Raw genomic sequence first — 15,905 nt, forward strand, 5'->3', positions numbered from 1 at the left:
GGGAGGCTTGTGTGTGTTTTAACTCCACTTTGTTTTGCACAATATCTGCCCTCTTGTACCCCTCGGCCCTTAACAGAAGAGATTCTGCAGCACTCTCCTCTAGATTGTTTGTGCGCTGATCAAACACAGAGACACACACACTGTGCAGACGAGAGGGCAGTAGCAACAAAAAAAAAAATCAAATAAAAATCAAATTCGCACTGTGTGAGCCATCAGAGAGCTGAAACTTGATGTTTGTGGGTTTTTTAAAGTTTGTAGGAGTGTGTGTGAGCAGTCATCTTAACGTGAGCGGCTTCCATCCCCGGCTTTGGTTCGTCATCGAGGCCAGCTGAGATGCAGCCTTATTGTCTGGCTCCAACAATGGACGGCAATGGTGTGAGTCAGCCGGCACACACACACACACACACACACACAAATCCATTCATTTATCAGTGCCAGCGGAGAAAGCAGGGGAAGCTCAAGTCATGATCTGGCTCCATGAAGCAGATATGATCCCGTGGTACACAGTAGAGCTAAAACCAAGAAAATAAATTATTGGTTATTTGCGAACTATTTCATTGTGGAATCAATCATTTAGCCCGGGAAGCATCAGAATATTGTAAAACAATTACTAGAAATGAATAGCTGCTTCGTTAAAAATAGTTGGTCTTGGGTAGAAATAGAAGGCCAGCTCACCTCCAGAGCTCTGCCAATGTGCCTTTGCGCAAGGCACTGAACGCTAAAAAACTGCTCAGGCGCTCTGTCGTGTGCAGCCCTCTTCACTCTCACATCTCTCCGTTAGTGCCCGTAGGTTCCTGTTTGTGCATGTGTGTGTACTCCTGGCTGAATGTCCTCCCCTCAAGGATTAACAAAGCATGTCTTCGTCTTCTTCCATTACAAAAAGGTTTACTGATTCATTTTGCCAGGAATCATCCAATTACAAATTCACACAAATTTAAGAGGCTGAATATTCTGCTTTTTTTGGAGGGGAAAACAGTTGGTAAAAATTGTCTGATTCATTTTCTTTCAATCAACTTATTTCAGCGCCAATGATTTAGATTTGAAACATAAAACATTAACGTCATCGCTCCACACAGGCCATCAACTTTCCTTTCATCCACACATCTTTTAATCTTCCCCTCATTGTGTCACTTATTTTTCAAACAAATGACACCCTCTTGGTGTAATGTGTTCAGATTATAAATCAGACACACAGCTACTGAACCTCGCCAGTTTAAGCCAGCCACTGAGACATCCTCCCTGAGGGCTGACACGCCTGTTCAACCGCCTGTTTTCACTGCACAGAGCTAAATTAACCGTGATGCTAATTGCCAGCCAGGACCGGCTCTCTTTCCTCTCCAACATTTGCATTTTCTTCCTCCATAGGCTCCCCTATACTGCCCTGCGTTCCAGCCATTTCTATATATATATACATATCCATACGTCTCCTCCTACAGCTTTTTTTTCCGCTTTGTCTGTCGCCATTTCTTCCCACTTACTTCTTTCTTCCCCTCATCTTCCACTCCAGCTGCTGAAATAATCTCCTCCTTTTTGCTGCTGAATTGGTCTATTCCTGTATAATCGTGTCTATTGTTCCTGAGATAAAAAAGAAAGGCTTCTAGTAGATGTTTTGTGATTCTGAATAGACAGAAATCATCATTCATGAAGCCATCTCTTCAAAAAGAGCTTCTCATGGTGTTTATAGTGCACTTAAAGTGGGTTTCATAATGTTAAATGAATTTAAATATTCTAACTCGGGGGATTACGTTGACTGATGCGAGTGCTGAAGGACGTCCTATAGGTTGTAGTGATGGCGTCCTCAGTTGGGAGGCAACCCCAACACTAAGAGCCCCCGTCGGGACGCTCACAATCGGGGAGCCCCAGGCGTGTGTCAGGGCTAACCAAAGGCAAACCATAGACCCAAGGACAAGCTGCAACACACACGCAAACACAAAGAGTTGTTTAAATTCTGAAGCGTGGTGTGTTTAATGTGTGACCATGTAAAGGCGAAGACATGTAGATGAGCACTTCCAGTGTGCACATGTATGAATTGTTCGCATAATGACCTACTGGGGTGCCAGGATTAGTTACGCAGTCTTAATGCTAATGGCCGAGGTACCATTGTGTGCCCTTTGTGATGTCTAAATATCTATACCATATATATAGAGAAAAAAAAAACACAGAGCATTGTTCCCTTTTCTTGTTAGTTTATTTTTCAGTTGCTTAGAAAAACAAAACAAACAAGCGCTCACAGACGACCCACTAAAACCAAACTACAGTCTGTGCGCTCACCGGAGCTAGTTTATTTTTTTTTCAATATTTATGAGAATATGCAAATGAAGGTGCGTCTCATTCAATCGTCGAGTGAGTCATGTGACCCGAGCACAGGGGTCTAAGGGCACGCGGGGCACAGACGGGGAGGGGTGGGGTGGGGGGGGGGTTGGTGGAGACGGATCTCCACCTGCCCCCATCTGCTGTGAGAGCGAGTCGCTCTTTGCATAATGGAAACTCATGGGTGGGTTTTTATTTTCTCTTCATAAACTAAAACACGGTAATACCACACTTACACACTTGCCAGCAAGCTAGGTATCCCAAATGTTTCAGAAGTCTGAAAAACCCACCACACTCAAAATCATATATGTATATTTACATATATGATATAAATGAGCAAAATATAATTTAAATAGAACCTAGAAATAAAATAAAGACAAAAAAACATAAAAACATATCACTTTGTAAGCAGACACACACACACACATACACACACACACATACACACACAGAGACGATTAGGCTGCACCTCCAGAGACATGTTTGAGCTTTAACTACTATTTGGGGTGTGTTTCTACCACACAGGATCGTAATTCTTGATGCAAGACAGAGAAAAAAATATAAAAACACTTAAAACTGCCCACTGAGATTCAGTGGGGGAACATAGCATGTGCGTATGTGCATGTATGACTAATCCCAATCAATGAGCTACTTCCTGATTCAAATGCATGAGCAGGCTGACCCCTTCCTATGTGGAACATCTCTGTTGCACTATCCACCCTCTATTCCAATGTTTTTAAATACTTGTAAATATACTGAATGCAGATTAATATATAGAGCCCATTTACAAATGGTGCATGATTGGCTTGGTACGTCAATATCATAGTTCACACTTAAGCTGGAGTACGGTCCCACATATGACTAGCTAATGAGGTCGTACAATAAGATTTCTTCTTTTTCGTCATTGTCTTCTTCAAATACACAAGTTAATAGTTGCTTTCCTCAAAAAAAACAAAAACAAAAACAAAAGCAAGATCAAGTACGGTCAATATTAAACACTTGCAAAATGTCCACTGCAAAGAATGGCTTGAGTAGGAGAACGTTATTGGTGTCTCCGTGTGCCATGCTCTTCTTTTTGTCGTCACATCAATGTTTTTGCTCTTCGGATGTGTTTCTTCTTTTTTTCTTCAGCAACAGAAAGATGGAAATAAGTCCAAGTGTTAAGTCCTCAGCATGCCCTCTACTGAAACAAGAGAGCTCCTATAAAAATGTATAATCAACAAGGCCACAGTCCATTATAACATCCTATAATCCCTCAGTATGCTCAGCAAATCTCACTCACTACTGAGATGTTCTAGGTTCATCCACGAGCACTGATTAAAATTCAAACGTTTGCTCTCTTTTAGTTTTTCAATTGTAAAGCAAATTTACCTCCAAACAGTGCAAAACAAATCACACCTGTGCAATAAGGCCTACTGCTAACACCTCATACATACAACTCATCATAAAAACAAGACTTCAAAATAAAACAACAATTAAAACACGTAATGATTAAAAAAATAATGTAATATCAACAATGTGGTTAACAGAGCGTGGACATGCACGGCTTATCAGAGGAGAAGAGACATTCCCCTGTAGGACAAAAACAAAAGAATTATCAGCAGTGTCTGTTTTAATGCTTTTAAACAGACCCCCCCCCCCCCTGTGGATGACACCAGGCAGAGCTCGGGGACTTGGGGTGCCAGAGGGGGTGTGTCGTCTCACATGGGCTCAAGCAGCCATCTGCCAGCCTGATCCTTATCCTAGGCCCAGCCTGGCCCAGCAGGCCCACTGTCTCATCCCCATAAAAAGGCTTCATACTGAGGGAGGGGGGGGATGTTGGTGGTGGGGGAGTTTTGGGGGAGACAAAGGCAGGGAGGAGCGCTGTGGGAGCTCCACTAGTGAGGCCCTTTGACCTGGTCCCCTGGCCCGGCGGGGCAGACAGCCCAGACAGACAGCTCCATGTCTGCTCCCTGCCTCCTCCTCCTCTCTTTTATCAGCCACACAGACCCCAGGGGCTGATGGAGAGACAGAGGAGGGGGGAGAAGAGAGAGATCGGGGGAAGGGGGAAGGTCGGCGGGGCAAATGAGCACAATGAACAGACTGACACGGACTACCCTGACCCTCCTTCCCTCCCTCTCTCCATCCTCCATTCATCTTTAGGTAGGGATCTCTGTATTCCCTGCGGGCGAGCTGCTCCCCCATCCACCTCTCCCCCTCCCCACTGGGTGACCCCTCTCCGCTCCTTTATCCCTCTGCCAGACGAGCTCCAGGACTCTGTGTGGCCAAGCACGCCCCTACTGGCCCTTCATACATTACTCGACTGGGTGTCAAAAATAATTTGTTCTATTTGAACACCACACCTAGTGTTGTCTTAAAAGCTCAGGACTCCCGCTTTAAAGGGTAGTGTTTGTTTTGTTTACGGCAGTGGTCACCCATATTTGAGAAATAACCATAATTGTTCATTGACTTGAACAGCCATATAAAGCTTGATTCTATTTAGGTGTCTGTTTTGGTAAATCCATGATTAGTTCATGTAGAAAATGTTTCATCAGGACGTCATTGGGGGGGTCTTGTCTCTTCTCCTCCTGAGTGGGCTGGCACCTAGGCAGTGGTTGAGGTGGTTGTGGTAAGCTTTTGGATGGTTCGGTTGTAGTATTGTGTGGTCAGAGCCTCCAGCGGGCTCCAGCGGTGTGCGTGCAGCTCGATGACCTCCATGAGCAGCGAGCGGGTCAGCTGGGACTCGGCCGGACAGAGCATCTTGTCCCTGACGGCTGCCAGGAGCTCGATCATCATCTCCGGGAGCTGCTCCTCCAGGAGACGGCCCATGCTCTGCAGCTGGAAGAGAGGAAAGGTGGGATAGAAGGAGGTAGGAGGTCAGAGAAAGTGTGTATGTGTGTCCTCCTTACGAAGAGAAAAACACAGTGTCTGGCACCTTGTTACCGTGGAAACAGACAGCAGAGGTTCACACACCCCCTGGCCATGGAGCTGTGTGTACTGTATGAATATGAGCCTGCTGGAAAGTGTGCACAGTTTGTGAGTATCATGGAACTTTTTGGCAAACAGCGCTCATCTGTCTTTGCTCTTTGTGTTCTCTTATTTTCATTTCATGTATGAGGGTTAGCTTCATCTTCTTGAACAGGGACCTGTGTGAACAACTTTTTTTATTCTTTATTCTTTCTGTCTTTCTTTCTTCTGTACCACAACTGCTACATAAATTACATAAATACATTTAAAGTTCAGGCTTTACCTGAATCTATAATTCTTCTTTAATTTAACTGCACTTCTTTATTATTGATATTCATCAAACATAGTTTAGGGATATCAAAGACATGTTTGAGATTGTAAGAGTAGAGCGCATGCTGGAGACTCCTATGTTAAAAGAAAACATGGGCTTTATGGGTTTCAGTCCAGCAGCATCCTCTGTTGAAAAATAACTGCAGTTCCACAATTGACCACTTGAGGCCAGCTACAAAGAAAGCCAATGAATTTCCATTAGTTACCATATTAAAATGCCCATTTTTACAGCAGAAATAAACATGTCAGTGAAACTTCTTCCATGTGTTATGCAGGCTATGGTTTCAGTAGTTCTGTTTTTAGGATTAGTCACCTTACATACTGTACATTCTTTACATTTTTTACTGTACTGGATTTAGTTCGAATCTGCATATTTTTTTCAATCAAAGGCCAAGAGAAACTTAGTGAGTGTGTGTGTGTGTGTGTGTGTGTGTGTGTGTGTGTGTGTGTGTGTGTGTGTGTGTGTGTGTGTGTGTGTGTGTGTGTGTGTGTGTGTGTCATACCTCCATTGAACAGCAGAGGACTGCATCTTCTTTAACATCTATGGAGTCCAACAGCTAAAAGACAAGGACATACATGGTTTCAACATACAAGTGATTTAAAAAGCTACAAATAAACCAAGGTAAAGACAAATCAAAACATAGCAGCATAAAGAAGTCCAGCACCGTTCAAGACGAGCAGATACATTAGTGTTTGTTTATTTGGATATAGGCCACATGCGTGGGGGGATTAAGCAAATGCGCGTGTTTGTGTGTGTTAATCAGTTCACAAGAGAAGAAGAAAAGGGAAAGACCTAATCCCAATTGTAAATATTTTCTACGTAAACATTTTAAATCTTGGAAGTCTACACAGCAGGCTTTCATCCTGGCAAGCGAGCTTACCATCACACATCAAGGCTCGCTTTGTGCACACAGTATATCCCAGAATACACACACACAAATACTGTACACACACAGTGGAGGCCAAAAACAAACCGTGGAGCTGGTAAACATGCTATCTGGCTTTTCCTCCCCTAACAGTGGCCCCATGCACAGATGGGCATACAACTGGTACTTTCAAACAATGCAGGGAGGGCAGCCACAAGGGAGGCAGAGCGGCACACAGCCTCCCATGCTAGAGTGTAAATATCTAGTGCAAGATTAGAGCAGAGAGGAATTTGGTTTTCCAGCTACAAGGCTGTTTTAGTTCCAACAAGGACGTGTCTAAAGTGCTGCTTTGATTAAAGGAGGGAAATAAAGTAACATGGAGGAAGGAAAAACATCTTGAAAGTGTAGACCTGACACACAAATGAGTGAAATAAGTGAAAAGTGCAGGGTAAACACTAGGGGTGTAACGATGTTTGTATTCTTCCTCAACCACAACGGGCGTCACAGTTTGGTGCATGCAGTTATACAGTAAAAAGGCAATCACTCATGGCAGTATCCATTCCCCAATGCAGGTGGACTGTAATGCTCGTAACTGTTTGCCAACTACTATTAAACAACAAGCACAGAAAAGGAAGCAGACGCAACAAAACACAAGAAGAAGAGTAATTTAGCATGACAAGGCGGAGCTAGAAGACCTGCCTGCTTCTTTTAAATCAGTTGTGTAGGGACATTTTGGGTTCACAGTGCATTGTGTCATTGGCATACGTCCCGTCATGTGCTCACATGAGCCAGGCCGTGGTCCTTGTTCTTTACTGGCGTACAGGAGCAGTGATTGAGCACAAATAACTGCTGCACCTGCTGCTGCGCTATCAACAGATGGATGGACCTCCTGTGCCACTTAAAGCTATTTAACAGTGATCGCACACTTCATCAACTGAGTGATCATTATGCCATTTTAAGAGGTGCATGACAACATCACAGACCTTCCAGGTAATCATACTGTAGCTTCTTTAAGGTACATATTCTATTTTGCCTTGCATTGTGTTTATTGAGACACAAATCCAGAGGATGGTCATGCTCTGTAAACTTCTTCATAATGAGTAAACATTTAGGGCTGACAGAGTAAGTGGACTCCTGATTGTCTACCAATGATTCAAAATGAGAACTTTTAGGAGTTAGTCCTAATAACTATCAAACATCATGTAGACTTTTTGGTGTGTTGTTTTGGGGTTCACAACTGTTCCTGATACATACACGTCACCCAAAAAACAGTTCTACAAGTTTACAACAGGATCAATCTGAATAATGGTGAGTTTGTATGATTCAGAGTGTGACTGTATTGAGACAAACTAATGTGCACACATCCTCTTGTAAAGAACATCTGCATCTTCATAACTGAAAAAAAGGAAACAAAGATCACCACATCCTATGCTACTATCCACATCGAGTACCAGCTGTCCTGTAATTTCCACGCTGTAAGCTTAATGGTATTCCTTCTATCATGCAGACGTCAGCTCCTCACTAAGCTTAGATGGGTGTGGTGACAGCGAGGCTGTTTGATGTGGGAACTCGAGTCTCGTCGTTCCCAGAGCAGAAGAGCTGTGTGACAAGTGGGACTTCCTCATAATGAGTTCTCTAGGGAGTCCGGGGTGCAGTTTTCTTACCCAATACATTTAAAATGATCTTATCTATACTCATCATCAGTCCGACTATCAGCTCTGTCGCTCCTACACCATCACAAGATGGGGAGAAAAACTGTTTCTGTCTCTCTTCTGAAGCTGAAAGCTGCCACATCTCTGGTTTGTTACATCATCAAGAAACAAAGTGCACCGTGCAGAAACCCGGGGATTCTGCATGATTTCCATTTACTGTAATTTCACTTATAAGGCATTTGATCGGAAACATAAAAAAAGCAACCGAAACTAGGACAGCTGTGATCCTCTTTCAGCGCACAAATAGAAGAAGTACATCCGACATGACAACAACACCTTGAGTGACTCAATGCAGTCAGCTGCAAAAACATTATTATTCATTTAAATGTCGTGCTGAGGTTTCATCACTCTTTCAGTCTGACTCTATTACTCAAGCACATACTGTATACATTTGTATATATTTAAACCTTACATCATAGTGCTGGCTACAAAAAGAGTGCTGAGAGGAAACATGTCTCATAACGGATACTAATGACACGCAGAGGTTTCATTTACAATGACATTGACTTCATCTTTAAATGTGGTTTCTAACTGTTAGCAAGAGCAGGGTTAGCGTCAAGACTGGCAATTCCCCTGGTTACATTACAGAATATTTTCCTGTTTCTAATGCATCAGTGCTGTACTTTAATAACTGCTTCATAAAGAGGTTTATAAACTAAACAAAATTACAATTTTTATGCATTTACATATTGTGTAAAGTAAAATGAACATATTTGTCGTTATAGGCTGTATGTTCTGAATCTTTGTCTATGATTGACTTTCAGAGAGGAATACTAAGGCAGAGTATGAATAGCTCCTAGGTCACCAGCAGACAGTAGATGTGCTCACAGTCTGCAAACCAACATCCTGATGAAGTTCTCTTTGGGGCTCCTGCACGTTGTTTGTTTCAATAAAAGATGGTATATCTGATCGAGTGTTGCTCCTTGCTCTCTGGTTTTCAACGAATATTAAGCTGTGAAAGAATATTTTTCTCCTCTTCTATCTCTGTGTCTTTTTTTTTTTTAAAAGGTTACATTTAAAAACACAGTTTCTGTTTTGTTTTTTTCTTCTTTTCTGTGCAGCTCATTAAAGGCTGGGTCAATCTGAGTAAATATGAATGTCTAATATTCCAGAGAGGGTGTATTCAAATAGTCGAATGCACGTGTTGTGTGTCTCATGCAGATATCTAAAATTACACTCTCACCACAATGTTTCGTAACAACCTATGTAACCACGGTAACATGATGAAATGTAAAAAAGCCCAATAAGTTAAGATTGTTATGTGAAGTGTGCTTCATTCTATACATGGCTGAGGGACATCTGATTCACTGAAGCTATGTCGAGTATTTAAAGCTGTTGGAATATTTCCATTTTAAATAACAATGTATCTTCACTGTGATAATGTAGTATAAACTCATTGTTCAGCTGTTTTGCCCGCTCCTTGATTGTTTTCGGTTCAGTCTCACCGATCATATAGTTTTTGTTTTCAGGAGAAAATGTTGCCATAAGAAACTACAGGTAGATGGTTAATGGAGGAACGGCAGAGAAACTCAAGATACAAAACAAATCACAATCCATGGCCCGTGATAAAAATAATATCATCTTTCTGAGATAACCTTCATATTGCAAGATGATCATATAATAATGAATCCTGATATCTTGACTAAAGAATATAATGATGCACATAACAAGGTAAAGTGCAGGATTCATGTATTTAATCATATACATTTGTTGTCAGCTTCACCACTTCTGATTCTTTAACTTCCTTTACTGCTGTATGGCTTTGCCTCGCTGTCTTCTTCTTGTTCTTTTATCCTGCAGTCAAATTCTTCGTTGACTTATTACCTTGCATTTTTTTGTAAATAAAATTGCAGACATTTTGCACCAGGGTTTCCATAATTGTATCAAACGAGTCAGGATTGTGATACATTTTGTCCGACCTCTACTAGCAAAGAAAAGTAAAAGTCAGAGAGTGAAGATGGCGGTGAGTCTGATGACCAATTTATCAAATTGAAACAAATCAGCTTCAAAAGAATGAAAATGCTACAGATGGTTGGCTGCGCCAAGGTGCCTCCCCCATGTAGATGAATGTTTCTGGAGAGTTGGCATGTACCAACGTGGGGTAATGTATTTCAAGGTGTGCTTCAGTGTGTGTTTAGTCAGGGATTATCTAACTTAACTGGTGGACTGTGGCTTTTTTAAGAACATGGTTGGGCTGCTTGAGTCATGAATGGATGACGTCACCTCTCATTAGCTTGCTCCGTCTATATGTACAGCTGTCATGTACACACTTTGTAACACACCTCAGTTGTTACCTAATCATGTTCTGCTGGCTGAAACTACAGAGGAGAGCCGCTGTGAAAAGATCTGCCACACTCACACACACACACACCCACACAGTAGGCACAAATGCTTTCATATGCAAACACAGTGGCGTGCGCATGTTATCGCACATAGCTTGAAGCTGGGATCCAACAAATACATGTTACAGCAGGATAGACTAAACAACAGATGGATCAAAATCAGGGACAATGGCTCTGGGTGGAAAAAAAGGCTCGAGTCACATCCTCAAATACAAACACACATATTCACACGGACAGAGCAACACAAATAGGTGTGTTTCTATCTCGTGCATCATTAAGCTAACTTTGACCCCGCTGACACCGGAACATGGAGGTGTGTTTGTGTGTATTCCTGATGCTTTACGTACACACCCTCTGCCATGTTGCAGAACTGTCTAACAAGCTGAGATAATGCCCTGGGCACACACTCAGACAGGGTGTGGATGGCATTAGTTGTGTGATGATTGTTGTGCTTGTTAGTGAGATGCAGGGTGTGTGGTGAGTGCCAGACCTGCCGAGTTGTGAACAAAGCTGTAAATGTACTTGGCATGTGCAGCAACCCTGCAATTATTTCACTTCTACCTCTCAATCTAAACTATTTAAACTCAAGATTCTGTCGGCTCTCTCACCGCTGTCTTTCTCTTCTACCTGTCCCGTCACGACTAAACTTCCTCTGCAGTAACTGTCAACCCGACCACAGTCTCCTCTGCTTCCTCCTCACCTCTTCTCTTCTCCCCCCATCTTGCTCGCTTCCCCTTTCGATATCCCAGCTGTCGTTTACCACTTCTGTATAGCTGTGCGTCTGCTGTGGCTACCCTATATGGTTTCCATGGTGACCGAGTGTGCGCATGTAAGAGAAGCATAACCAGCTGATGTGAACTGAACCCCGGGTCACATGTTTAACTGGAACTGATGGCGTCCTGACTGGTTGCGCCACTAACCAAACCCGGCTGCGGTGTCTGAAGTCTAGACGAGGTCTGACTAAAACAGGAAACACCGGCTTGGTGCACCAACCAATCTGAGGTGACACGATATGCAGACGCAGCTGGAGGTGTTTTTCTCCCGTATTTGGTTCATCGATTTGTTATTGATAAATAGAGAAAAAAGGTGTAGATCTGAATACGGACCTCTCGTAGGCAGGTGTAGATGGGACACACCAGCACTCTAAATGGCTCCCCGGAGCTGCTCCTCATGGTCCCAAACACCTCACACAAGAAGGTGATGAAACCCAACCACCTCTCCACGTCTGACTGCTGGAGCTCCTCTCGATGGGAGAAGTCCTTCTGTAGGATGGAAGGAAAAAAACACACTGAAAAAATAAATAAAAACACCCTGGAAAATACAATAAAATTCAAGTCTATGCAGCTTTTAATACACATTGCAGGTAGGCGTTGGTAAGAGAATATTAAAGTGTCTCATAAATTCATCAGCAGTGCTTGTAATCGCCATTAACATCTTTGCTATCTCTCTGGTGGGATTTTTTTTGCAGTTGGCACATGTATTAACCTTTCGACTTAAAGTGCTTCAAGCTAAAAAAAAAAAAAAAAAGCAGCTGAAAAACACATTAAACAAATTCATGGATTTTTTTTTTTATCTGCCAGAAGTAGATGAGAATATGTTAATGTGGTTTGAAAGTGAAGAGTAGTGAACTGTGTCAGGGCTGTTAAAAAAAGAGCTGGGGTTAATATGGGTTAATGCTTAATGCGCACTTGTAAAGATGTCATACGGTAAGTTAAACTGAAACTTTATTAACAGGCGCAACAACACTCTGCTTCTGGTTTTTCCTGCCTGTTACAGGGGACTGAAGTGCACTAGAAACACAAGCAGAATACATTCTCACAGACTGGTACAACCACACTGAAGGCCTCTCTGTACACAGACATACAGAGAATATGCAGCTTTGAATGGATCCCACAATAAACCTCATGCAGTCAAAAACAAACACCTCCAAGGCCATTGCCTGTATTTAACACCTAAACAAGCGAGCAGTGACTGACGCTTAGCAATAGAAAGGACGAGCTCATGTAAGTAAAGATGATGAGGAAGGTGTTTAAAGCAAGGCCACATTGTTTTTATTCTATGATGAATTAACAGCACAGGTAGCAGACTGACTTTGTTTAATCAAAGCAAAAAAATATATATATATATTTTCCCTTTTCTTTACAAAGAAACACAGCCACACACTAATTGCACCCACATTGAGATCCAGGGGTCTGGGAGCAACGCCGTTAATGACAGCCTTCATGAGAACATTTGTGACATTTAAAAATGTTATAAAGCGAAAGAGCCAAAATGTCAAAGACGAGGAGGGGGTCCATGCTGGCTGGGAAAGTGGGAATTAAAGCGAAGAGGAGGGACCACACAGATGTTGCAAGGTGGGGAGAGATAAAGAAAACGTTTTAACGGGGGATAAAAGGATAAAGGTGGGTAAGGGATGAAAATCAACAACCTAAAGAAGGAGGTTTATCAAAGAAAAAACAAATGTGAAAGGAAGAGAGAGAAAGAAAAGAGTGGGAGTGTAGTTTAAAAAGAGAACCAGTAGGAGAAGGAAGCAGAAGTAGGAGTGAAAAGACGGAGATGCAGCCTTGTAGCAGCCGGGTTAACGTTTAAACCTTGAAAGCCATCTGAAGACGGCGTGCAAGTCTTGTTTGCTTTCTTCAGGACAGTCTGCGGCTCTAGCGAGGTTGTCTGACTTTCACGACAGAGTGTGGTAAGAAAAGAGAGCGAGAGGGGGCGAGCACGCAGGGAGAGGTAGTGAGGCAGTGGCCCGTGTCGTTCTGGGTGAGGGGAGGCGATCAAATATGGGGGGGGGGGGGGGGGGGGTAGCGCAGTAATAGAGAGCTCATGAGGAACAGGGAGGAGGGGAGAAAGGGAGTGAAATATACAACTGCTGGGAGGATGTTTCCATGAGGGCGCAAGACTGGAACAGTGCTGTTAAGTGATGGGATGGAGGGTGAATCAGGGGGGCAGCTCTCTCTCTTTCCCCTGGGTCTTTGGATTAGCTACTTTGCCCACTGACATTTCACACACACGCACAGTTGGCCTCCACCTGAGAGTGCTTTCTCCTCAAACTAATGTTGAATGTATTAAACACCAGAGAGGATTCTGTTCAAACATGTCTGCTGTGTTATGAAGCCGTGAGAGGGAAGGGGAAAAAATAAAAAACGTTAAGCGAATAGACTTTTGGGAAAGAATGAAAGGTTATTCAATTCAAATGTGAAAAAAGGACTCAGGGTCGTTACCGCTCTATGGCCTCTTCTTTTGGTTCATTAATTGATTATTCAGACAAGAAGATGTCATTGAAAGGACAAAAATGATCCCCACAATGGGAGGTGTACGCCATTAAATAGATTAATTTTGTCAGTCTGAATACAAAGATAATTAGTTTTAATCTCTATAAACGGAGAAAGAAGCAAACTCTCACATTTCAATGTTGGAACAATGGCAAGTCTCAACTTTTAACTTCAAAAACGATTTCAGCGATTCAATATCAGTGTGCACACAATTTTAATTATTTTTTTCTTGACTTCAGCGACATAACAGTTATGTGGCTAACTGCTGCTCGACCTTGTATTGCTTTTAAACTAGTTTGTATCCCGTTATTTAAGGGGTACATTTTAAATGGAGTGCGCTTCTAGGCTTCTGACAACTCAAAGCACATTTACACAAAATGTTGCATTCACCCTTTATCACACACACGCGTAGCAGCTGCCCATCAGGACACACATTCATTCACATTCAAACTAGAAGTGGGTGATACGAACTGAATGTTCATTGCTGTCTTGTGTGTGCACTGCAAACAAATGTGTGTGTTAAAGCGGTAATGATGATATTAAAATAAGATCCATGTTGTGGCAGAATGTTATACTGGTGACTGTATTGAAACTGGTTTACTCTCTACCCCTAATTCACACACCCATCTGGTTCTTTATCTTGCCCAAGGATACTTAGACATGTATACTGCAGGAGCTGGGGATCAAACCACCAACCAACCTTTGGAATGAGGGACGACCCGCTGTGCCATTGAACCAGAGCTGCCCTGAGGCCATTTTGAACAGCAGTGCTCCAGCTTTCAGCCTTAATAAAGTTGGTATTCTGACCAAACCATGTCATTCCTTTGTGGTTCCATTATAATTCAATCCATCCTGATTGAAAAACAACTGATTATGGACAACTGGAGGGACCTCATGTCATACTTCATATCAGACATAAGCTACTGTAATACAACAACTAATGTTCATTCTACCACTTCCAAGCCAACAACACTGTTCCTCAGTGTGGTGACAGAATGTTAAAATTAATTTATGTCTACCCCATTGTAGCACCTTGTAACATTTATGTTACCTAGGAAGTGGTTGAAAGACTGGCAACTTGGAAAAAAACACTAGGATATATAACAGCTTCCTACCACACAAGATTCCTATGCCACAACTTAAGAGTAAAGTTTTGTGTGGTTGATTTTGGTTTGTGAGCAACTGACTGGAAAAAGATTCCTCACAACACTGTTTTAACTCTGTTACCAAATGACTACATGATTTCGAAAACATATTTTTTGGCATGTCCTTGCTGCACTAGCTTGGCACGAACAGTATTAATTCATCAAATCAGGTCAAGAGGGAGGAGAGAGTTGATATTAAAACAGTGTGAAGCAGATACATGAGAGTAGATGGATTGTTATACTGAGTGTGAGTTATTTAAAAACTGAAGAACAGACTGAAGAAAAAGAGATAAGATAAGCTTATATCAGCATAGACTTCTCCACATTTCTGACCCCACAGCTCTCTTACCTGCAGCATGTTGAGGAGCAGCGACCTGAACTTGGTCCCCTCCACCATGAACAGCGCCATCTTGTCGCAGAGCTTGGCGGCTGTGGCGGCAAAGCTCCGATCTGACACGGCTTTGGAGTAGATGGTGCTGACCACCTGAGCCAGAGTTTCCTCCGATCGGGCGGAGCACTGCGCCTCCTCCATGAAGGAGGCCAGCTGCTGCTCCACCCCGCTGCTGTTGCTTCTCATGCTGTTGAGGAGCTCCACAAGCCGGTCCATGCTCTGCGAACCGGAGCCTGCCTCCACACGTGACTCCTCCTGAGAAGGGAGGTGGGTGAAAGGAGATACGAATGAGTAGTGTTCATTTGTCATGTATTTTGATGACGTTAATTAGACCTAATAAAATTAGAAAAAACAAAGTTTAGATCCTAGTTTTAAGCGTGACTGTATGAAAAGGGTTGTATAAAGTGGATGGACAAACAGCAAACACACACACACACACAGGTATAGAGACAAGGGAGGAGGTGGAGCGGGATAGAAAAGTGTGTGTGGATAATAGAACTGAAGGGAAGCAGACAAGTTGTGTGTAAATAAAACCTAAAAGAATTTGCAGATTAAAGCATGATTAACAGAAAACATAATATTAACTTTTAT

The 15,905-nt window shown here is 42.6% G+C and overlaps 1 protein-coding gene across 3 annotated transcripts in view; it reads right to left on the reverse strand.

Annotated features, from left to right (window-relative positions):
* Nucleotides 1–2,174: 2,174 nt before the first annotated feature.
* ctif (CBP80/20-dependent translation initiation factor) overlaps nucleotides 2,175–15,905 on the reverse strand; it is a 49,918-nt gene continuing 36,187 nt past the window's right edge. For all 3 annotated transcript variants that reach the window (XM_061062154.1, XM_061062155.1, XM_061062153.1), the window contains 4 exons: nucleotides 15,273–15,569; nucleotides 11,613–11,768; nucleotides 6,090–6,143; nucleotides 2,175–5,127 (listed from right to left, as the gene is read on the reverse strand). In XM_061062154.1, coding sequence (XP_060918137.1) covers nucleotides 4,894–5,127; nucleotides 6,090–6,143; nucleotides 11,613–11,768; nucleotides 15,273–15,569 — 741 coding nt within the window. In that variant the 3' untranslated portion in view covers nucleotides 2,175–4,893. The remainder of the gene's footprint in view (nucleotides 5,128–6,089; nucleotides 6,144–11,612; nucleotides 11,769–15,272; nucleotides 15,570–15,905) is intronic.

This window comes from Labrus mixtus, chromosome 17 (genome assembly GCF_963584025.1).
Source record: "Labrus mixtus chromosome 17, fLabMix1.1, whole genome shotgun sequence".
Classification (NCBI taxonomy): Eukaryota; Metazoa; Chordata; class Actinopteri; order Labriformes; family Labridae; genus Labrus; species Labrus mixtus.